At 29.9% G+C, this 26850-nt stretch overlaps 1 protein-coding gene across 11 annotated transcripts in view; it reads right to left on the minus strand.

Annotated features, from left to right (window-relative positions):
* Positions 1-6711: 6711 nt before the first annotated feature.
* The window catches only part of LOC145268331 (FERM domain-containing protein 5-like), a 441205-nt gene continuing 421066 nt past the window's right edge, over positions 6712-26850 (minus strand). For 10 of the 11 annotated variants that reach the window (XM_080123914.1, XM_080123905.1, XM_080123887.1 and 7 more), the window contains 2 exons: positions 26290-26307; positions 6712-7882 (listed from right to left, as the gene is read on the minus strand). In XM_080123914.1, coding sequence (XP_079980040.1) covers positions 7209-7882; positions 26290-26307 — 692 coding nt within the window. In that variant the 3' untranslated portion in view covers positions 6712-7208. The remainder of the gene's footprint in view (positions 7883-26289; positions 26308-26850) is intronic. The other variant, XM_080123836.1, reaches the window with a different exon arrangement.

A 26850-nucleotide genomic window follows, 5' to 3' on the forward strand; every position in this document is an offset into this window, starting at 1 on the left:
AATAAAATAAATAAATAAATAAAATAAATAAATAAATAAATAAATAAAAATTAAGTTAAACAATTTGTTTAATATGATAAATATCTTGTGCATGAAAATAAGTAAAACCAGAGTTGGAAAATTTTTCTTTTATCAATTTAATTATTTAAGTCATTGAATTGAAAAATTTACATTCTTTTTATTAGTAACAAGTATTTTGATTTAAAATAATAATGTAAATAAGAAACAATTATGTTTGTTTCAGAACTTGTCACCGGTTTCTTCTTTCTGGTTTTCTAAATAAAATACCTGATTTCATCTGAGTGAAGCTGTCATGACAAAACCAAACCAGAAAGTGAGTGTCTTTGAAAAGGAAAATCTCCATTCCTACTTCAAATCTAATTTGAGAAATCTACACTAACTATTAGAGTGTAGATATTCCATTTTATAAACTAAGAGATATTCTTTAGGAATAGAAAATATTAGAAATGTAAGCAATTAAAAAGTTGTCTCCCTTTGTGTAAGTAATTATCATTCTTGTTCATCTGAGAGTGGAAATATATAAATGATTAAATAAAAAAAAAGAAAAAGTGAACTTTACCCTAAAATTTGAAACTTTCTTTTTTTATTTATTTATTTATTTGTTTGTTTTTTCACTGCAAGATGAGCAAGAACAATAATTAGTTAAATAAGGGGAGACAATTTTTTTAAATTGCTTACATTTCTAATGTAAGTCACTTCAGCCTCTAATTTGAAACTGAATTGAAAATTAACATATTTGAGAGAATCATTTTGAAAATTTCAATATAAAATTGTTAGAGAAAGAAATTGTTGAATTAATTCATTCGAATTATCAAAAACAAATGAAAACATGGGAAAAAATAAACCTTGTTAATTAAGGTAATAATAATTCATAATAACTTGAAAATTTTAATAGTTTAGCATAACGCATCTGATAAATGTTATTGCTGTCAATCATCAATGGATTATTTTATAACCAAAACATGCATACGATTTATGAAGTTTGGAAGAAATATTTTGTCATATACGGCAGCTGGTCTTCTTAAATGGTTACCCATTTAGTACTGCCCAGGTTCAATATTGTTCAACTTTGATCTTAAAGGAATGGGTGTATCAATATCAATATCATTGTAGCCATATATATATATTTATGATAAGAGTATGTATGACTACAAAGAGTTATATAATAAATAATGAAAATGGACAGACATGCAAATGAAAACGACATGAGAATTGGTCATGAAAAAAAAAAAAATTCATGTAAAAGCTCAAAGTATGTGTTGTTAAACAGTTTGAAAATAAAATCTTATATAATGTCTTACTATTTTTTAAGAAGAAATTTAAGTTTATAGAAGGCAGAACAATGCAAAGGTGTAACGGATAGACTCAGGCTGAAGCAACTTAAGATATAAAAGTGCAATCAGCTATGCCAGTTGCACTTTCATTGATCCAATTAATGTGTATATGCATAAACATTTTTCTTTCTTTTTTTTTTTCAGTTTTAGTCTATCCATCTGTCTTCTATAAACTTAATTTTTTTCTTATATACACATTAAACAATGCTTCGAGCAAACTACTTTAACTTATTAGTAAGACATTAGTATAATGGTTAATTTAATAAAAACATAAATACTATGAAATATTGGTACAATAATTTTTTTTTTTTAAACTACTGAAAACATAAGAAAAATAAGATAATCTAATACCATTATTCAGAGAAAGAGAATATTTTCAACTAGAAACAGAAATGAAAGAAGCCAACATTGAGGATTTTGATTCAGGAGACCTTATTAAAATTTAAAGAGATTCTTAAAGAACATCAAAATCAAAACATAACTATTGACAAAGGAAAAGATTCCACAACAAATAAAAGATGATCAGAAAATGGACTCTGAATAATCTCTTGAAATGGCCGCTACTATTACTTGACCCAATTCAGGAAATGCCAAACTTGAAGAGGGGGAAAAACTAATACGCAAAAATTTAAGAAAACTTTTTCTCTTTTTTTTTTTTTAAATATAAGTAAGAAGGCTGTTAAAAAATAATCGTACATCACTGTTGCATTCAACATTTTAATAACCTTATACAACATCTTTCAACACGGTTTAAACACGTTGATTTCTGAAGAGGAGATCTGTATCTGTATATTCATCACTATTACAAGGCAGCATCGAAATAATTAAAGTCTACTAAAACCTGCCCATTCAGCATAATGGTTAAAGTGTTTGCTAATGGGCAAGGAGACTGGGGTTCAATTCTTGGTCGAGTCATACCAAAGATACAAAAAACTGGTATTCAATGCTTTCTTGCTAAACATCCAACATTCAATATTGATCAAGAGTAAGCAAAGAAATACAGAGAAAAATGTGACGCTCTCCCCTACATCTCAGTGTAGTAGCCCAGGGAGCCTACAGATGATATATTTATTATTATTTAATCATAAGCAATGTTAAATAGAACTTAAATATACCAACAAAATTATATTAATTTTTATGTTGAGTACTATTAGGGATGTCTGGTGTTGCCCGGATTATAATTTCTTTAAATTATGCAGATTATAGAAGAAGTTAACTTAATCCGTTTATAATACTGTGATATTCTTCTGTATGAAAATAATTAAATATCCAGTTCGAATATTTTCTTTTTAGCAAGTTAATTATTTAAGTCATTTAATAGAAAAATTCTAATTCTTAATAATATCATTAACAAATATTTTGATTAAAAATAATATTGTATATGAGAAACAATCGTGCTGTATTTCAGAACTCCTCACCTCTTTCACTACCTGTTTTTCTAAATAAAATATCCGGTTTCGTCTGAGTGAAGCAGTCATGATAAAATTTAACAAAAAGTGATTTTTTTCTTTGAAAAGAAAAAAAAAAAAAAAAAAAGAGAATTCTAGTATATGTATTAATATTAATATAAAAATATTGATATATATTGTTTATGGTCAAGAATTAACAAAACAATCTAGGATCATTAAGATTAAAAAAAAATTTTTTTTTTTTTTCAAGTTTAACTAAAGTATGGTTTGAATGAATAAATATTTTTAGAACGATTGACCTACGAGTGAAATTCGTTTTTTGATATTTTTAATAAAGTTATAGATAAATAGAACTTAAATATATATATATCACACCGGACATCAATAGAACAAAAAAATGTCCCAATTTCCTACAAGAGTTTTGGAGATGGACCCTTATAAAAAATATATATTATAAAAGTACATTAACTAGAATGTTTAGATAAGTATGTTAGTTTGGACAATTGCAGTACAATAACATCATGGGGGTCTGCATTTATACTGGATGTCTATAGGATAGAAATATGGCACAAAGTTGTACAAAGTTTTTTAATGATAAAACCCCATAACAGGAGATATTCTGAACCTGCATGAACCAGCATGCTTGGATAAGTGTGTTTCAGTTTGAACAAAAATTTATTAGTTGAACAAAATAACATTGTCGGGTGTGTATTCATGCTGGCCGTTCTTAGAACAGAAATAGTTTTAAACACGGCAGAAATATTCAACAGATGAAGATACAACTGTAGAATTTCCATGGGCCCCATTAGTCTGAATACATATCTGTGTTTGTGTGTACATTAATTATAGAATAAATTAAAATCATACAGCTTATCTTGCTCTAGAGAAAACACTTAATCTAACAGAATTTTATGTCGAATGTCATCAGAGCAGCAAAGGTATTTATTTAATATGTTTATATTAATAATTGGTTATACACTTCAAAGAATGTTATTCAAGAAATCACTATCTAATCATGATGCACAATTCACAAACAAGTCATAAAAACTTTTAAAAAAAAGACACTGAATTTAAATGAAAGTGTATCTTAATTCTCTTCATGTCAACATTTCTGCTCCCATTATGTTGACCCACTCGGCGCCAGATTATTGATGAAACCTGCTTGGTTGATCTCCATGACACAAGCGCTAATAAACACCAATAAAAAAAAAAAAAAAAAAATCATTTTCGTACTTAGTGAATTAACAGGTCAATTTTACCTGCAGTATTTTGACAATTTTTGCCGACATTGGTGGGGTACATACATGTTAATGTTTGTGTTGCAACATTGGTGCAACTTCCAGTGCAGCATTCTTACCCAGAATCAATGGTCACAAAATCTACAAAGAAAGTCATATCTAGTATTTGCAACAATGTGCAAAACTAAATGCATGTTATCAACAAACTCCGTTCTTGAATTTCTTTTTCCAGAACCTGATCCAAGGATGCATCTTTCAACAGTTTACAGTAGGCTGCTAGAATATCATTTGGAAAAAGCAGATGCAATCAGTCAATCAGCTGTCAGCAGAGGCTGTTTTTGTTAAGAAGAATTTAAAAAAAAAAAAAAAAAAAAAATCACTTATTTGATACTATTCTTGAAAAACAAAATAAAATTGATTTCGATCATACTTATTTCTATGAAAAACAAAAAAAAATTGTTTTTGTCGTTATAAAAAAATATTTCATTGAAACTTAAAAAAAAAAATGGAAAAAAATTAAGAAATGAAAAAAAAAAAATTGATTTTCATTCATAGGTGTTTCCATAGATTTGTCTTATAAAAAAAATCTTTTTACATTGAAACATTTGCTGAAAAATTTTTTTTTTAATATACTTTTCTTGAAAATAAAATATTTCTTTCATATAATTTAACTTACAATAAGCCTTATTTTCTTGTGTCAAACTTTTGTTTCCAGTATTTTAAATTTATCATCTGGCAATGTTTGCATCCGCTTTTTCCAGCAACATTTTTAGGCGCCTACTCTAAACTATTGGAAGATGCCAACGTGATCTCGGGTCAGGTTCTAAATCAATACCATATATATAATTTTAAAAGTTACACATTACCCTACAGATCCAACATTACACTGGGTTTCATCGCTAAAGGAAGCAATTGTCAGATATTGCTCTTGCTGTAGTAAGTTCTTATTTGAATGCAATATTATTCAGTATGCTCCATGTGTAATTATGTGATATATCTTGCTGGCTTAAAAAATATTTTTATAAATTAATCTGGTGCAAAATTATGTGTTTTCATTTTAATAAGAATTTTACTGTTTTGCTATCTAAATTATTGGCATCATAGTATTACAATATGTTAGACTTTTCTGCCAGGCTAAACTTGCATACCTCGTCCTTTCTTTTGGTAAAATGATGCTCCCACTCTAAGTTATGGTGTTTTCCGGTTGCATTTTTAACCGATTAAATCCCACTGTCCTAGAAGTAGGACATCAAATAATTTATTTTCGAAATCTACAAGTGCTACTTACTGCATAATTACTCTAAAGAAGGGATAAAATCGACATATATTCATCAACTTCTCTCCAAGAGTTGTTGGAATCCTCTTAAAAAATCTTGAGAAATTTAGCTAAAATTCTATTTGTTCAATGATATATGAACTTATATAAATGAGTCTCGCAATATTAAGCCACCAACTTACGGCCAAAAGTGCAATGTAACTCTTTGTGTAAACTGCCTTGCTTTTTATCGTAATGGGGAAATTTTATCTTGAGTATATAGCCTTTCAATATCTAAGCTATATCAAATATACCTAGTGGTCTATTTATAGGGGAGTCAATATTTCACTTTCTAAATAAAGTAACTTTTTTCTTTCAATTTATTTATTTTAACCCATTTTTAGTTATTGCACAAAGTTTCAACTCAATAATAATGATAAAAAAACAGATACCCAGGGACTTAATGTGTGTAATTAGTGTGGTGTTATTTTTTGCATGTATTAAGAAGCTTAGGTTGTTATGTGTTTTGCACCCCATGCCTGTTGCACCAAAATACACCTTTCTGCTGGTAATGTTATCTCCTTTATAACTTTAAACAAACACTTGCCATATTTCAATATTCTGATACCAGTAATTTACTTAACAAAAGAACTGAGCTCGTATCAAAGTGTAGGCACATGCATAAATTTCTTCTTTGTAGATTAATTAAAAAATTGTTTTTAATTAGTTTTTAATCGAGTGAGATATGAGAATATATGAGATTCTTACACATGAAGCGTTCTGAATTGTTACATCATAGAAATAGTTGTGTCCAAAAGTTCAAATAAGAAAAGAATACAGCAGAATGGACTTTTAATAAACCCCTTGTTTGAATGTTGGGTCATAACTAAAATTATATCAGCTCTATTAGGTTTTTTAATATATAACATTCATAACACTATAAAATAAAGCTGAAATAAATATCACTCCATCAATTTGTAAAACATGTTTTCTATTCTCATTATGAAATTAACATTTTTTTTAATATAACACATAAATGATATGTTTCCAATTCTAGAATAAGAATTAAATACTGAAGCTTCAAATGTATTTCTTGCAGACAAGTTTTCCTTACACTAAACATTTTCCAGTAATTCTATGCATTTTAAATTGTAATCAAACAGAAATAATTCAAGACCAGCCAACAAGGCGATATTACTGAAAGCAAAATCTGCCCACCAAACTTTTCAGGTCACAAGTATAAATTAACATAAAAAACAGCGAGAGTTACTTCCCCTTGTATTCCTAGTCACATTTAAAACATTAGATGAACATGGATGGACAGATCTATCAATCTGTATTTGTATAAATAATTAAAAAAAAAAATAAATAAAAAAAGATGTACTATTCTTATACATATATATAAAATCTCAAACACCTAAGCAGGCCAGAAACAGCAAGCAAAAAAAAGTCTGTTTCATTTCAAGGCAATCTGTATTTTTTTTCTTCAATAAAATTTAATAAAATAAAAATGGGGGCCATTCAAAAGTATTTTTTTTAAACTTAAATAACAAAAATTCAGTTCTGTAATTCCTCCTCTTTTTCCTTAGTTTTTAAAAAAGATGAAAGCAAAAAAAATTTTTACTTTCCAAATTTTTCATTTGATTTCTATTTTCATTTTTAGAACGAGAGTGGAAAAGTTAAACTGCTTACTGAAAATAAAAAAAATGGCAGAACTGATTGTTTTTCTTTAATAATTAATAACAAGTGATGTAAAAATAGGACCAAAAACAAACAAAAAAATGATATCTTTCTTGACTTGTAAAAAAAAAAAAAAAAGAGTAAAAAAAAAGGGGGGGTTGTATATGTTGTATGTATATATATATATATATATATATATATATATATATGTGTGTGTGTGTGTTCTTTTTGAATTTGTTTGTTTGTTTGTTTTCTTTTTAGCTGCTTCACATCATGACCGGAATAATGATCCCACCTTGTCACTTATGTAGTCACTCATAGGTTCAAGATACAGCTGTCGTCGGATGGAAGCAACAACTGGATGCTGGATTCTGGACATAAGAAGCAGAAGCACAATGGCAGCGATGAGAAAGGCGACCACAGCGGATGCATATGTCATGTTAGGCTTCATCTGGACGAGCCGATCCATAATCGATGGCTTTGTAGCTGTAGTGGACACAGTGGCTGCGTTCTCTTCGGATGACTTAGTGGAGGCCGAATCTGCAGATGGTGAAGGTGGTGGATGGACGTTGTTACTCTGTGTTCGAACCCAATGCTGTTCAAGTTCCTTGATTTGTTCATCAAGGCTTGGTTTCTTTTCAGGCAGTAACTCGTTTTTCAGGCTGTCTATGAAGATTAAATCTGAAGACTCAGAAGCCGGAGTTACACTGTCTGCACTGGGGATTTGAAGGGAGTTCTGAGCAGATCTTGGTGATTCGAGCTCATTCTCTCCAGTAGGAGGAGCAGCCATGACTCCTTGGACTGCTCGAGAGGCAGAAATTTCATCGGAACTCTCACTTGTAGCAATCGGGGCTCTTTCTTCAACCACATTCTCATTTTCCTTATCTGCAATAACCAGCTTGTCAATTTCAGTCCTCCCAAGACCAGGTACATCAACTGGTAATTCTGAAAAAAGCGCAGAAAAAAAAAAAATAAATAAAAACAAATATTAATTTTAGTAAACATTTTCTGTTAAACCCAAACAATATTTTCCGACATTCAGTGCAGGCAGGTTGAAAAGTTCATCTCAAAATAAGATTAAAAAAAAAATAGTCCCTTTAATAGACTTTCAGTATCACAAGTAGATCATTATATAGAGGCTTTTTTTCTACAATGATTATATACACAGATTGGACAAAATAATGAAGCACTTTGTGACTTTTGCATCAATTTTAAAACGCTTATAAAAATTGAAAAATTACCAAATTGTTGGTGTCATTTTTATTTATTTATTCATGGTTATTGTTGTTCTGAAGTAACTGGTTAAATTAATTTTTTTAAATTTCAGATAATGCATATTAGTAAGAAAAATTAAAATGACAGATCTATCAGATTTCCATAGGGGGCAGATTGTTTATGCCCATATGGCAGGTGCTACTGTAATGGAAGTGACTTGAAGGTGATGACAGCCTATGAAAAAGAAGGGAAACCAAATTCTATAAGAAAGAGATCATAGAGCCCTTGTAGGAACTGTGAAGAAAGAGCACAAAACTAAAGCACTCGAAATGGCAACAGAGATTAACAATCATCTTGATAATTCCGTTTCAACAAAAACTATTTGCCGAGACCTTCATAAGACTGTATCAACGCTTTTGAAGGTTATTTAACACTGTAAGATAATACATATTATGAACATTTCATAAAAGACAAACTTTTATTTTACTCATTGCTCTTTTTAAGGATAACGTTACTGAAGAATTCTAATAAAGGGAGATAATGTATAACATCATTACCTCTCCAGTTATATACGTGCACAAATGAATGTAATAGAGAAATCAGAATTTTAAGTCATTTTACCAATTCCATATTCTGCATTGGAAACCATAAATGTTGCTCAAATTATAGTTCTTTTGGATTCGTTTTAAAGCATATCAACCCATTTGTTCGTTAATTAATAGCAAATTTTAAATTTAAATATAAAGTTATTTTCTCCCTGAGCACATTTTATAAATGAATTAATATAGTAGTAGTAATTTAATTCAAATCAGAAATATATAAATTATGAGGGACAAAGAGGGGGGAGGGTAAATTTGGGGATTAAGCATCTCATCTTCTAAGGAGTCTCAGAATTTTGGAAAAGAAAAAAAAGGATACTTCTTAATAAATTTGTGTCTTATATTCATTGTTTAAATTCCATGATAATTGGAGAAATGTGGATTTGCAATTACCCCATAAGCTATGAAATATATGCAAACTAAAGCATCTGTAGTAACTTGCTGATTACAAATACATACTTTGTTTTGCTGAACTGGTATTATCATGTAATTTAATTAAAATCGAAAATGTATCAATTCTGAAGGACGAAGGGGGATAAATTTGTGACTTAAACACCTTATCTTCTAAGGGTTGCATTGTGGTATCCCGGAAAACACTGGGTTACATAACTGAAGTGAAAGTGGACGATTGTCAGTGTTATAAAATACAAAATATTTAGAGAGAATGTTATTGAAACCTTCTCTGTGAGTATTTCATAACACTGAAAATCGTCCACTTTCACTTCAATTAGGTAACCTAGCGTTTTCCGGGATACCAATATACCACATATGGAGTTTCAGAATTCTTTGAAAAAAATTGATACTTTGAGAATCTTGATAACTTTGCGTGTCCTATCTAACATCCATAACTTTGAAATTACCTTTCTAGAAGCATATCTACAATAATATATATCTTAATATTTTATATATTACTATTTCATGTATATACTGTTATATTATGAGATATTACCTTTTTTTTTTAGTATTTACTTCAACAATGCTCAATACATATGTAGAACTTAGCAGTAGTAAATATACTTGTGATAAATAAGTTACATAGAAACGTTTCTGTTCTATTTCCAAAAGAAATCATTAGCCTAATGTAGTTGTCACACAGAACACAGAACAAGATTCTTTTCTAGGGGTAAAATGAAAAGACTCAATTTTATCTGTGTAACTTAAAGCTAAACCTACATCTCAAAGGAAAAAAAATCATTAAGAGTAATGTTTACTGTTATTTTTATTTTTTTTTAAATATCTTTTTTTTATTTTTTATTTACTTTCTGTGTTTTATTAGTATGGATCTTTCTATAGAAAACTCCCTGTAACTTTGTTGGAGATCAAATCTGGCTGAAATAGACGTGACAACTGGTCACCCTGTTCATGCGAGTTAACCCCATCAGATTATTTTCTTTGTGGATATGTAAAGTCTCATGTCTATGCTGATAGACCAGACACAATAAACCACTTGGAAGACAACATTAAATGCGTTATTATTGAAATACAACCAAATTCAACATTTAGAGTCTATGAAAATTGGATCTTTAAATTATACCATATATGCGTGAGCCATGGGATCATATGGCCAAAATTGTATTTAAATTATAAATGACAAAAAAATTAATCTTTAGAATAAACCACATATTTGTATAATAAAAATATTTCTGTGATTTATTTAATTTAAAGTTTGTGGCCCACAAAAACAAACACCCGTATATATGTTATGAAAATATATGGCAATAAAGCTATACAGAATTTTCTGCATTTAATCCACATAAGGAATCATTAGGCTAAAATGCATATGTCTTCGAAGCAAGATGAAAAAACAAAAACAAAAAATACTTAATCCAAAGCCATTTGTTGAAAAACTTTTTTGCTTATAAGTCAATTAGTCAATCATTGCATTAATTTACTTCCAAGTATTACTAGTATTAATATTATTGTTGGGATCATCAGTTGTGTGCCATGAAAAACTGTTTCAGGGATTTAATGTGTGTGTATATATACATATACATACATATATATATATATATATATATATATATATATACATATACATATATATATATATATATATATATATATATATATATATATATAAACTTGATCTATAGTCATTAGATACCAGATTAACAAGATTCTTGGAATTTCAATTTCTTCTTAAGATACCTTAAGCCTTTTAGACATTTTCTAGAATGAAAATCATACAATGGATTTTAATCAAAATTGAACAAAGATTCTACACACAAGAATTAGTATTATTATATATTGATTTTAATTTTTATAAAGAGACATAAAAGTGATGCAAATCTGTTCTGTTCAGGAATAAATTTCACTCGTTGTGGAATGGTTATTCACGTACTATATATTGCAGAAATTTCAACAATTATTATTTTAAAACTTAAATGAATTATTTCTTTAAATATGCTTCATATTCCAACTTGGTCTGGCTATGAATCCAAGAGACTAACTATATCTTCCTCACTGTCAAAAATCATTGCTACTAGTTGACTGTAGCCATTTTCAATTGATTTATAGGGAGAAAAAACAATTAACAAAAAGAGCGAAAAAAAAAAAAAAATTAAGTTAAAGTGTTTTATAAAAAGACTGAATCAAAACGGGCTCCAACGTTGATGCTGGTAATGGCATCAATCATTGTAATGATGATTATGATGATGCTGATGATAGGCTGACACAAAAGACATGAAGTCAAATGAAAACCGAAATACATATTTTCACAAACAATAAAATCAAATCGCAAACAAAAAACCAACAATAAATGATCAATGTGTTAAAAAAGTGTAAGTAGATAAGTAAAACTAAATCTAAAAAAAGCCACCATTGTTATGAATTCCATTTTAAAGTGTTTTAGGGGGAAAACAAAAATGGAGGATGAAAGCAGGTGATAGTTTCAAACTTTAATAAATGAATTCATTGCACTCGGCAAACAATTCTTGTTATAAACATATAGTAAATAAATTGCAGAGAATTTTTTTTTTGCAAAAAAGAAAACAAAAAACAAAGAAATACTATTCCATGTATGTAATAGTTAATTATAAGTTATCTCCCTTTATTAGAACTCTTTATATGCTGCTACTCCAAAACTAGAAATGTGGCTCCATTCTCTTTCAGTGGATCACAAATGACGATCTATTCAGATACGTAAAACATAGCTAATAAAAAGCATAAAGTTAATATCGCCAATGTACTCTTAATTCCAGAGTTCATCATTGTCTGAATGCATTACAGTATGAAACGCTCGTTTTAAAATATTTGGCTTAGATAATTGTTAAACTCAACTTTACTTTCCAATTCTTTTTTTCTTTTTTTTTTTCTTCTAATTTCAAACTATTCAATCTACCTTTTTTCTTCATTTGAATGCAAGTACACATGAAGAAGGTAGTAGAATGGGTCCGACAGAATATGCTATTCATATAAAGACTTAGATGCAGATCAGTTATTTCGATTATTCAGACTACTATTTTCATCTTGAGTGTTATTCTCACAGCGTTTTGGCTGATATAACCCCCAAATTTTTTCAGGGAGAAATTTTGGAACTGAATAATTTTTATGTTAAATACTGAAATTTATATGAAAACAACCTACTCTCATGAATTAAATGAATTCAATTTTAAATTTCATGTAGATTCCCCAAGTTTGAAAAGATGCAGCTGAAGGTTGGAGATTAACTTGGTCGGAATCTCACGAGAATAACATTCAAGATAAGAATAGTAGTCTGACTAATCCAAATAATCAATCCGCATCTAAAATTTTTCCAAAAAAATGGATAGACTATTTATGACACTTAAAAATAATATAAGACCCTATGTAACCATTACTGGTATAATGAGGCATTTCATGCTTGTATGGACGTTATCACCTTTCACACATTAAAAAAAAAAAAATGAGATTGTCTCATCAGAAAAGATGATGATTGGTGATTAATCTAAAGTTGCTAAGGTAAAAAAAAAAAAAAAAAAATCTGACTTTACACATTTTAAAATGAATTGTTCCAAAATCAAATTATGTCATTCTGTTCCATGGACTAAAACAATATAATTTTGCATAAATACATTTCAAAAAGTGAAATTCGTTTTAATCATTTGATCACTATTATTTTTTAAATACAGAATATTTATTGCTTGAAATGGAATTAATTTGTTCCAATTTTAAATAAAAAAAAAGAATGAAGAAATATATCCATTTTATTTATTTAAAGAATATTTAACTGACAATGACAATTATTTTTATGGAAGAATAAAAGATTTTTTTTTCTTAATAGTATTAACCCTGACAGACATTATTTCAAAAGGAATATCATTATAGGTAGTAAATTATACAGATTGATGGAGAAAACACTGAGATTTCTCGATAGTTAATATTAAACATCAATAATCTATTACTATTTAAAAATTAATGTATGAATAGCTAATGTCAGCAAGTATCAATTATTTTTGCCTGTGCCAAGTTAATATGAAATGTTTAAAATATTATTTTAGTATTTTGAAATAATTTGATAATATTTTACTTACAAGAACAGAAAATTAGAACAGTTGGCATGTAGATTTGAGCATTTATAAAAATAAACATACAAGGTTCGTCCAAAAGGTTCTACGCCTCACACAGAAAGAGGTGGTGAAAAATGTTGTAGCATTAGTACTTCTTATCACATCAGCATAATATTCGGTTCAGCATCCGTTTTACATGCTGGCATATGTTGAATGGCTTTTAGAAATTGACTTCTAAATTAACCCAACTCTGGCCAAATCTTTTTGTTTTTTCCATCAAATCCATCTTTATCACTTCTATGTTTTCCTTAGCCTAGCCCCCACTCTGCCAACCGACTGGCTACTTCAACTATTCTACATCTACTAACCCAACCACTCTCATCCATTCTTTGTAACTGAACCAACGTAGGCTCCTGCTTTACCACACATCTTATTTCAGATTTAATCTTCTTGTTTTTTAGTACTCACTTTACACATCTATCATGCACGACTTTACCTGCTCCACAAGTTTGAGAGTGGATCATACTCTTAAAACAAAACGAAAAAACAAAACAAAAGACAAACCATTCCTTTCCCTGTATCTTTTGTATCTCAAAATAGGCTCAAAAGTCCTTTGAAATTCCCGAGTTCAAGTCTGCAAGGACCCCACGTACTTGGAAAACACAATCGTAAAAATGATATTCTCCTGAAGGTTGAAGGTTCAATTTTCAGTGTGGGCAACTGAAAAAAACAACCTCTATCCAGTCATAACTGACAGAACAAGAGCATGCTATCTCCACAAAGTAAATAAAGGGTTTTGTTCGAAATTCTGCCCAAATTTCCAAGTTCACACAAGATACACCTGAAGAAGGTCAAAGGTTACATCGACTGAAACATTGTGAAAATGACATTCAAGATGAAAACAGTAGTCTGAAGAATCCAAATAATATGATTAAAACAACCTGTTGAAAAGTTCAACATATTTCCAGAATTCTTTTCAAAGAAGTCGCTATTTATTAGCTTTTCCAAGCTGGATAAAAAAAATGAGCCCCTTTCTGTAAAGTCCTGGCATCATATCATTTATCCCCATGCAACACCTATCCTCAATGCTACCTGGCCAGATTTCATTTCCATACATTGCACAGCACATGCATTCCTGATAGATTCTGATAGATTGGGTGGCAGTGGTAACATTCTGTTGGTTAGTAATTGCACTATTACCAGATCTACCCTGGGTTCCAATTGTATCACCATGGTAACAAAACTTCAGGACAACCTCAATAGTCTCGCCATCCAAATATACTGTAGCAAAACAAAAAGAAAAGGTCTAAGGAGACGCAAAGCAAATTTCACTCCATGGGTTGTATCAAAAAGTCTGACGAGACAGAGAGCACTATTCACTGTACACAGGTCTGAATACTTCCCTCAAACTCCTCCCAGTGACCTTCTTTTATCGTTTCCAGGCATGCCTCATTAGCAGGTGTGTCATGTGACCATGCGAGAACTGTGCGAGATCGAGGGCTTTAAAAGATCATGGACGCCATCTTGGATCTTTTGGATTTTTCTTTCTTCTCAGCTTGCAGGACGGACAAACATGAGGATGCTTCCAAGGTGAGTGTTGACTTATTTATTGTTTGTACAGCCACACAAGGCACAAATGCGTGGCTGCTTGCTTCTTTGATGAATATCACATATACTTTCTTTGCATTGGATTTTATCCATATCCATTCTTACAATTCTTGCACACAAATTGATTATCATCTCTCAACTTCTAATTCCACTGCACTTCTTGTGAAGGCTTAACAAGTACTTCAAACAAAGAAAAAAAATTAAGTTGCTTCTAATTTCTTTTACACAAACTGAGCCAGGAAATTTTAATCTTTTCATGCTTTTTTTTTTTAAACATTACAACCATTCAATCATTAATTTACATTCACTCTTCAATCATTCAATCATTCACTTTTAATTTCAACCAAGTGTTTAATTTTTCTAGACGTTGTTTCACAGGTAAGCACTAAGTATCATTAACATAAAGCATTTCTTCTGGACAACTTGTACGGAAATGAACACATTAAAAAAAATCTAATCCAGATGTCTGTCTTAATTTATATGTAGGCAAGGCTCATACAAGGGTGAGAGACGTGTGACAAATTTTAAAATGGACAAAAAAGATAGTGATGAAAATAAATGAGCTATAGAATTCAAATCATACTCAGTATGGCACTTACCGCAAGCAAATTGGATTGGTATCCCCTGTAAGAGGGGGTGTTTAAGGAATATTAAATTCACAAGCAGTCCTCAGTCACAGGCCAGGGAAGATGTGGACATTTTTTGCAGGTAGGTGTCACTCTTTTTCCACATATCGTGATTGGCATTCCCAAATGATAATCCATCAGATACTGAACAGACTCAATGCTTAATGAGGATTAGCGCAAATATGCCATACCTAGTGCGGCAGAGAGAGCACAGAAGATGACCCTTGAGGTCATCTTCAGACCGCAACAACTGATGAACAAATTGATGCTATTCACCATATAAAAGGGACATTCCAAAAGTAATCCCTCCTATTTTTTCATACCACCTGAATGGATCAGAGGGAGTTGTAAATTGCATGGTTATGATGACTGAACATTCATGACCTAAAAATTTCATCTCTGTTGCTGATATTGATGGTGTGAGACTAAGAAAGCAACCCGTCATGGATGTGCATCAGAAGCAGAGATGTGTCATTAAATTCCTCCAGGCAGAAAAAATTGAATGATCAACATTCACCGGCGCCTGTTGAATGTTTATGTCAGCTTAGTTAGAAGATGGGTTCGTTGATTTCAGAGTGATGACAAAACACGTTCACACCTCTTATGACCGAAGCATCAAAAGAGGCTGGCAAAAGTGCATTCAGAATGGTGGTAACTATGTAGAAAAATAAATTCTGTGGCGCAAAAAGGTCACACGTTTTAATGGTACCACTCTCATCTTCATATCTCTTTGATGTTTTAGTTTCGGAGTTACAAAATAGAAGGCCCTACTTTTGGAACTACCTTGTAGTTTTGAATGACATGTCTTATCTTCGACAGCAGATAGCAATGCCCACCAGAATTAGTTTTGGTTTGGTCTATATTGTTTATTTTGTCAACGAGCAAGCTATCTACAAAATGGATCCCATACTCAATAGGGTTAAAATTCCCAGAACGTCTGATTCCATTTACAAACCACAATCACAGATTCAAAGCAGTAGAAACACTTAGGTTCTCCACTCTGAAAATGTTTAGACAAGCAGTGTATGATGGCTTGGTATGAATAGAATTTACTTCTCATCATGTCGTGTAATGGTTAAAGTTAGCCTCATTGGTTAGAGCGTTCAAAGTTAAAGTTATGTAGATAATTAAATATTTATTATCAAATAATTATCTGTAACCCAAATTTCTGCTGATAAGAAATAAAATAAGCCATCAAATCTAAGCTACAGATGCCAGTTCCTTTCTGTTGAACACTGTTAGGACAACTGACTATGGCTGCTCATCTGCTTGGCATAAATAGAGTTTTATTTCTTATCACGTTGTGTAATAGCCGAAGTTGGCCAGGGCATATAAAAAATTGGAGTTGAAGGTGACTTTTGTTTTGGGGTTTGAACTGTTATCTCTACACTTATAATTTCCCAAGGATGAAACGTGTGTGTGTGTGTGTGTATATATATATATATATATATATATTTTAATATATATAATAAAAATATTGATTTTAATTGTCTCCGAAGAGAACGGTAAATAATGAAAATTCGGTATGTTATAATTAAAACAACCGTTTGTCTTTTTACCCTTCGAAACAGCTGTCAGACTAAGAAGAAAAAAATATATAATAACATGTCATAAAAAATAATAAAAACAAAAATTGTGTACTACTAAAAAAAAGGTGTTGTTCTTTCTGATTGTATAAATTATATATATATATATATATATATATATATATATATATATATGTATACATATATAATAAATGAATATATATACATATAAAATAATTAAATATATATAGATCAGAAATATATATATATATATATATATATTCTTATATTTTGTGTACAGAAAGTTGTTAGTTGAGACAGATCATTGGTACCGTCGGTTTCAAGCCCGATAATAAGGCCCATTTAAGGTATCCTTATCAAGCTCTCTTCAGCCAATATTCGAATATTGGCTGAAGAGAGCTTGATAAGGATACCTTAAACGGGCCTTATTATCGGGCTTGAAACCGACGGTACCAATGATCTGTCTCAACTAACAACTTTCTGTACACAAAATATAAATACGCTCTTACAATTTGGATTTTCCTTTTAATTGAGCACTCTGCTGGAATTCTTTTTCCAAAAAAAAACTAATCATATATATATATATATATATATATATATATATATATATATATATATATACACACACAGAGTGGAGTGATAAAAAGACTAGAAAAGACGACATGATTCCATTTCCGTTTGATGAAAACTGGGTTTTCTTTTTTGTTACAGACCATCTACTAGTTGTCCAGTTGTGTACAAATCCCAAGAGCGATAGGAGCCTTCTATCATGTCTGAAAGTTACAAATGTTCAACAAGCGAGATTGGAGATGTGCTGTTGTACAACCCATGCTCTCTATCCATTCAAGTTATGACAACAGGACCATTGCTAGCACCCTCAAAATGCAAATCCATAGTAAAAAAAAAAAAAAAAAAAAATGCAGATGGCAGGTGTGCCTTTGTTTAAGCAAGCATAACCTGACTGTTTACACTTCTCAGGTTGTAATAGTTGAAGCAGCCAACCTTGGCTTTAAATTGCTATCCTCATCTTTCTTACTTCACCTGACTTATTTCTGAACTCAAATCCCACCTGTCTAGTCACTGTTTTGAAAACTATGAAGTAAGACATATGGGGAGGGATTTTAAAGTAACCAGAATATCACATTCTACCAGAATCAAATTACAATATTTTAGCATCAAAATGGATTGCTATCAGCATAGGCTATATTTAACCATCATTAAAGATTATTGTGCTTCTACAACTCTTTCTGGGTTAGGCTTAAAACTTTTTGAACAAGCTCCGTAATCGAAACATTTATACATGAGCAAGGGAGGTAATCCAGGATTACAAAATTCAATTATTTTTTTATGCATTTTTGTCCCTGGCTTCTTTATATATCAATCATTGTTCCTTTTATTTTAAAAAAGCAATGCCTAAATTAAAAAAAAAGATCATTTTCTTTATAGACAGCCTGCTTTGGTGAAAGCAATTCCACAAACTTATCAGCCAAATAATAATAAAAAAAAGTAGCTGCAAATTTGAGAGCGGCTTAGTATTTTGAACGAAGCTGAAAGGATTGGAGAGAAACGTGTATCTATTGTGCAAAGTAAGCGTTCTACAGAAATATAGAAATGAACCAAATTTGATGTCGGCAGTATATATATATATATATATATATAAAAAGGATGATGTGCAAAAAGAGATTTATTTGAATTGTTGGGGGAAATGATGATGAATAAGAAGGAACATTGGGGGGGGGTAGAGAATTGAAATGGGCAGGATTTCAAAGACTGATTCAATCTTCACTGCACATACAAAGGGTGGATCACATGACTGAAGAGAGCGAAAGAGGGAAGAGAGAAAGAGATAAACGCAGACAAATGACCATCTGAAAAAAAAAAAAAAAAAAAAAAAAATAGCACCTTAATAAATGCTTAGTCACACAGGCAAAACAGTGTCATTGTTATGTAATATCATTCAAGCATGCAAAACAGGACATTAGTATTTTATGTATATTTAAAAGGCACAATTTCTTTTTTCTTTCTTTTTTTTCTTCTTTTTTTTTTAGACACAAAAAATTGTGTCAAACTTTTTTTTAAAAAGAAAAACTGTGGCAGAATAACAGAAGATAAGACAAGAAATAGCAGCAAGCAGTTGAGGGTCATCTGGAGAGACGGGGGTCAGTAAAAAGGAGCTTTGTGGGATGAGAGACTTCATGGGATTGGCATTTTGCCTAGCTTACAAATTAGTTTTCATTTTTTTTTTTTTAAATATACACACACACATATATATATATATATATATATATATATATATATATATATAAAACAAAAGTTCAAAGACATAATTTATGTTTTTAAATACCAAACGTTCAAACATGCAAATTCAAATATTTGAAATCATATATCTGAACTTTTGAAATATACACTATTAATATATGCAAGCTCTGGTTGATATAAACTACTGATTATTGAGCTTATTTTTTAACTGCCACTTAACATAACATGGAGACATTATAATAAGGGTTTATTCAATATTAAAAAAAACAAACTATGAATTAATCTGTGAGAATAAGTGTTGAATTGTTTCAGTTTAGTAATTTAAACGTTTCGTATATATATATATATATACGAAACGTATATATATATATATATATATATATATATATATATATATAATAAAGCTGGACACAAGTCTTACTAAAAATAGTTACTTATGAAAAAAACAAAGCATACATTTATCTTTATTTGTATTAAGTACATGTATATGTTTACACATTTCTGTGTATAGGATTCACTCCTCAACTAATTACCTGATCATTAACTATCAATTTTGAGACACAACTGCTAAGCATTAGGGTGAGTAATGTGGGTTATATTTAGTTTCATTTAGTTTTATGTGAAGTTGGCAAAGAGGGAAGGGAGGCCCTTTGTAGAAATTGAGATTTTTGTGAAATTTACGCAATAGATATTAGACATCAATTAATACTCTCATTTTTTTCAGTTTCTTTGGAGTATTTTAAAGTGATTTTAGATGGAATAATATGACCATGTAAAAGTTTAAATATATCAGATTTGTATTAAATTTGATTCAGGGACACTAATTAAGCAATGTTGCTTGAGATTCAATTACTGTTATAGTCAGTTATTGTACTTCCTAACTTCTGTCGTGGCTACTATCGGAATCGGTGACAGTTCAGTTCCTTTCACTTTTTTCCCCACGCCTATATCGCCCTTGTGCATGTACTCTTTTTTATTATGTTTTTTTCCTATCATTCTTTTTTTTTTTTTTGATAATCATTGAAAAGTTTGTTTTTTGTGTTTTATCTTAATTAAAAATTATTGAAATTAGTTTCAATTTTTTTAAAGAATTATTAAAATTATTACTTTTTCTTAAAAGAATTATTGAAACCACTTAAAATCTTTAAAAACTATTTTGGGAATATTATGTATTACGTTTTTTTTATGATGTTTGAAATTTTGTTATTTTGATTTCAATAATTTCATTTTTATACTTTCATGAAGATATATTATAAAAATTTAAATAAAAAACTTAATTTTAAAATTAAAAAAAGAACATTTTTATAATTTCAAACATATTTCTTATAAAATTTCAAATAAAATACTTTTTTTTAATTTTGCTATTAAAAATGCAAATAAAGACTTATTTTTATCTGTGCAATTTTGTTAATTTTTACTGTAGATTTTTTCAATAATGTCCTTTTCTTATATTTTATTTCAATAAATTGCTTCACAATAGAAACACTGAAAAAACAATAAAAATGAAGGAACAGATATGCATGTTAATCACTTCCGGTAACAGTTATCCCGGAAGTTAGGAAGTACATTAGCTGACTATAATCTCAATTTCTTCTTTAAAAAAGTCCTTTTAATTTTAGACATTTTTCAGAATAAAAATCATATAATGTACATTAACCAACATTGGAATAAGGATTCTAAACATAAGGTTTTTGTATCATTAAAACTTGATATACTTATACTATAAAATAATATATTGTTTCAGTATTTACTTCAAAAGTGTCGAACATATTAGTAGAACTCTAGTAGTTTAAGAAATAGTAATGGCAAGTTACACAGAAACGCTTGTGTTTCATTACCGAGAGAAATCATCAGGTTAATTGTATGCATTTACATTGATGTTTTTATAATTAAGTTGTGCCCACCCCAACTTTTAATCAACCAGAATCCTTAATTATTACTCCCTCTCTACCTATTTGTTTTCTTAGATTAATGAATTCACGTCTGTTTAAAAGAGATTTTGGTATACCTCATTATTAAATAAGTCAAAGCGTAACCTTGCCATAGAATAACATTTCTGTGAAGCTTACTTGTCATAAGTATAGTTTGATACTCTTACAGATTTGGCCACACTGACAAGTCATAAAAATGACGTAACATGTGTATGTGAATATATATATATGTGTGTGTAAAAGAGATTTAGAAGGCTGTCACAATGCGAGGAATGAATTATAGTCGCTGTTGGTAAGAGGAGACGAGAACAAGTGGCGATTTACAAATCAATAAGTACATACATATATATATATATATACATATATATATATATATATTTATATATATATATATATATATATTTATTCAGTTGTATGGTAAAATGTCTTGTAATTTTATGCGACGTATTCCATTATTAATTTCGGAAAAATTACCATACAACTGAATAAATATATATAGATAAAAAAATATATATGTATGTACTTATTGATTTGTAAATCGTCACTTGTTCTCGTCTCCTCTTATCAACAGCGACTATAATTCATTCCTCGCATTGTGACAGCCTTCTAAATCTCTTTTACACACCTATCCCACACAATGCTTCAAGCAAACTACATATCAATATATATATATATATATATATATATATATATATATATATTAGTTGAGCCAAAAAGAAAGTCCGCACGTCATTTTTTCAAAAACCACAAATTTAAGCTAAATTGAATGTAACTGTTTAAACAACCTATACCTTATTTGATTCGCCTTTTATTCCTCTATAATTATAGGTAAAAATTATAGAGGAATAAAAGGCGAATCAAATTAGGTATAGGTTGTTTAAACAGTTGCATTAAATTTAGCTTAAATTTGCGGTTTTTGAAAAAAAAATTGACAAGTGCAGACTTTTGTTTTGGCGCCACTATATATATATATATATATATATATATATAAGGCACTTTGTGCATGTGTCTGTGTGTGAGAGTTAATTCCTTATGGACTCCAACACGGCTCGGCCAAATTTTTTTTTTTTTTTAATTTCACAGAAATGTACTTTGTATGTCTGAGGATGTGCTTAGATACTTTTTGTATCAGAATGCTCCCGATAAGTATTGAAAATCGATAACTGAAAAAATCTGATTAAAGAAGGAACAGTCAGATTTTGACCAAAGTTAACACTCTTATACAATTGAATATCTCAAACGCATTTGAGAAGTTCTGCATAAACAGAAGGGCCCGGCATATAAAGTCAACATGAGGTTCTTTGATCAGACAGGGGTACATTTGAAATGAATGTTTCTGTTTAGAGAACACTTGACCCAAGATACTTTACATTTTAAACTTTAATTCAAACCATTATATATATAAAATAATGTTATCAAATCAACAGTAGGTTTTCTACAGTACAATGTAGACTACAATGTATTGTAAACGAAGCCACTGCAGAGAGACATCTAAAGCTTTCTGTCGATGCACCACAGTGGGTCCCCTACTAGAGCAGGCAATCAATTGAGTTGCAAAATGGGCGATTTCATCGATTTTGATACCAATAAAAGTATTGGAAGTGTGGAACATTCATTGATCCTCATTTAATCTTGGGTAACATCAGATCTCCTTACTAATATATATATATATATATATATATATATATATATATAAGAATTCACCGTTTGAAATACTCAATAACAATTTTTTAAGATTTAACAATTAGAAAGACCAGACGAGTGTGAAAAATAAAATTGAATTTTTTTTCTTTAAAATTTTTGAATAATAAAATATTCATCTTACACAAAGTAGACAGTTGTTCTTTTCTTTTGTTTTTTCTTCTTTTTCTTTCTCTTATATGCCATCATGGTGGTATCCCTGGCATGACTTGAGATGTTTAAAATTAAGTCAAAGCGATGTTTGTTTGTTCGATTACAGCTTTTTGGCATCCGTCGAATATGTGTATAATAAAACGAAATTCACTGTTTGAAACAAAAAAATGTAATGGTTAGATTTATTACACACGTGTGTTCGACAGACGCCAAAAAGCTGTAATCAGACAAACAAACATCATTTTGACTTAATTCCAACCATCGCAATGGCATATAAGAGGGAGAAAAAACGAAACAAAAGAACAGCTATTTAATTTCTTGAAGATAAATATTTTACTATTCGAAAATTTGAAAAAAAATTCAATTTTATTTTTAATAAATAGCAATATTTAATAAGAACAATTTCACACTCGTCTGGTCTTTCTAACTGTTAAATCTTTATATATGCGAGTTAAAGTTCACTTATTGTACGTAGCACAGAAATTATTGTATAATTTTTAAAGAATTAACAATGCTAATTAAAACATAAAATAAAATCCTTCAATTATTAATGATTGTTTAATATTATTTTTTGTAGAAACATTTTTCAAGAAACATTAATTCATCAAAGGCGAATGAAGAATTGTTAATCAGAGGCCTCTTTTTTTATTCTTTCCCTTTTTTTCGAATGCTGAATTAACATCACATGGTCAGACGAAAACTACAACAGCAGATGCAAAGGATAAAAAGGGAGAAAGGAAAGGGAAAAAAATGAGAAATAAGGCTCCAATAACAATTCTTAATTCTCTTGATGAAAATTTTTTGGAAATATTGGTAAAAAAATATGAATAAACATTATCTGAATAAAAGGAGTGTGGTTACATCTTTAAAAACATTATTTTGTAAGATTAATTTAAAAATTTTAGAAAACAAATAATGCTATATAATTTTTTTATCAAATGAAGAAAATCATTTTTTTTTTCTGAGACCTTCGGCATAAGACACCTTTTTCTAAGAATACGCTTTATTCCCCTCTTTATTTTACTTAAGAGTTATTTTACATCCCTTTTCAAATTTGCCAAGACTTTTCCAATAATCCTGTGCAAGTTTCATTTTCCAGTTTTCTTTATTTATTCCCAGTCCTGTGCACTAAATTATTAACTATTACTTATGCAAATACAAGTGTAAAAAAAAAAAAAAAACCCACAGCAAAATAGGTAATATACTGTCCGAAATAAAATCCAATGTTAAATTCATAACAAATTCATAGTATTCACTGCTTGACGCAATGTAGATAAGATTAGTAGCAAAGACATATATAAAGATTTATCGCAGAACCTGAGGGGATTTATATATCTCTCTATATAAAGCACAATGTATTTGCGTGTGATATTTGTGTATTTCTTATAGAAAGAACGATTAGAGAATCTACATAAAATCTAAAAGTGTATTCTTATGTAAAATTTATCAGAGAAGACAATGGAAGTCTTCCCGAATTTCTAAACACACCCCTAAGAGGGCAATGAAGGGATAACCTCCTTTATCAATTAATATATATCCTATTTTTTTATGAAACTTAAATCATATGCATTAAATTTCCTGGGGAAGACAACGGAATGGTTTTGAATCTTTAACCTAAGGAAAATATGAGGAATCAAGCTGTTTTTAAAACTTCAGATATATCCTTTTTTAATGAAACTGAAATCTTACGTGTAAAATTGTAGAATTAAAACAATGGAAGTGTTCTGCATCTCTATGATAAACTTTATGTGCCGAATATCTATGTGCCCTAACATATACATGACTCATGGTAACAGAACAGACTTGAAAGTTTAAATAGATATATCTGATTTTAATAAAATCAGAAACCATATGGGCAAGACACTAATTCCGCTTCTTCTGACAATATCAGTTAGTGAAACAGGAGAGAGGAGGCAAGAAAAACAAAAGAAAAAAAAAAACAATAGTAATATGGTGTTTGTATAACTAGTGTGTGTATATATATATATATATATATATATATATATATATATATATATATAAGAATTGTAATAGTCAACTGAATTAAAGGAATAAATTATAAGATGGTCAACATCATGAATTTTGAAATATAGTTTTTTGTCATTTATTCTCTCTCTCTCTCTATATATATATATATTACACTCTATAGTATATACTATACAGTGAAATTGTAATTATATACTTACAATTTCACTATACAGTATCGTGTTTTCCTGAATTAACTATGAACTAACTGAAGGACCAGCATATATATATATATATATATATATATATTTATTCCAGTTTCACCCTAAAGGCGGCACAGTGCCACGCTGATGTATGGGGCTGCTATCGGGGACATAAGTTTCAGGGATACAATGTAGAGAGTTGAACAGCAAGATGTTCGTTCACATTACACTTTATCTTCTGCATGTCAGTACAGTTAGGAAAGCAGGAACTCAGAATGGAGTTCCAGAGTCAGATTTTGGATGCATTTAAGAAAACACATTAGAAACTTTTTTATGAGAACAAATTTTATAGCAGGACATTCCGTTTTTACCACTGCTACATTTACTGAAATTCTACCTTTTTTCTCGGTTAACTGTCTGTCTAAGCAGGAGGTGATGTGGCAGTCATAAAGACTGATTTTCTCATAAGGAGGAACGTCCCTGCTAGGTGATTTGGTTACACACTGACCAGTCAGCTTGCAGGGTGTACTGATTCCATCTATTCACTGAAGAACTACTTCTGCTCCTTTGGGAATCACAGTTAGCAGAAAGAACTTAGAAAGCAACAAAGAAAGAGGTCTTTTCTCTGTCCATGCCCACTGGACTCAAGCATTGACTATCTTCGCCTGAAGATAACTTGCTGACAGCATTTTGATAGCGTTTACTATTTTATGTTTTTATTTGAATATTATTTAACTTTCTTCCATTTAAATAACTCCTTTTGTTGGTATAAAAGAGGTTTTGTTTATCTTTTTGTGTGTCGTGTTATCACTAATATAGAGAAGTGCATCTCATTCCTACAGTTGTACTATACAAGGGTAAAGAGATAAAAGCAATTATAATAATCGCCAACCCATGGAAGTCTCAGACCCTAAACATTCTTTACTTTCAGAAAACCTTGGTGCACAGCAGATGTTTTTTTTTTTTTTTTTAAAGAAGGTCAATCATCTTTTGGAAAAAAAAAAAAAAAAAAAAAATAGAAATGTTTCTTTGGATAGAAACTATTAAAAAAAACTTACCATTAAATCTTGCCTTTGCTAAAGATCATATGAAAACAAAGTTGGAGGAAAAAAGAGGCATTAGGATCAAATTCCAGACAACAACAAAAACAACAAAGAAAGACAGATAAAACAACAAATATTTGACAGACAAAAAAAAAAAAAATTGATGAAGGGACGCAGCAATTTACAGATTTTTTTTTCAGTCTAACATTTATTCAAAATCTGGAGAGAAAAGAATTAGAAATTCAACCATGAAAAAGACAAACTAAAAATCTTAAACAAACAAACAAACAAAAAACATTTATTTTCGCTTCCATCTGACATATCAATATTTGATTCAAACTAGCCTATTTCTTTTGCTTTCATCATATGTAACATGACCACAAAAATTTGGTCAATCTGTTTCGGATGCATCAAGAGACAGTATTTTGTCGGCAGGGAAAGTGAAACTGTGTTGGTGATTGCACTTTCGTTTCCATCAGCAGCGTTGCATGGATTACAGCCAACAATATTGATAGAAGGGAGAAGAGTTGGAATTTCCTTCCTGTTTCTCCGCCAGAATTTCAAATATAATATGAA

This window comes from Euprymna scolopes, chromosome 4 (assembly GCF_053919585.1).
Source record: "Euprymna scolopes isolate OS-2025 chromosome 4, ASM5391958v1, whole genome shotgun sequence".
NCBI classification, from domain to species: Eukaryota; Metazoa; Mollusca; class Cephalopoda; order Sepiida; family Sepiolidae; genus Euprymna; species Euprymna scolopes.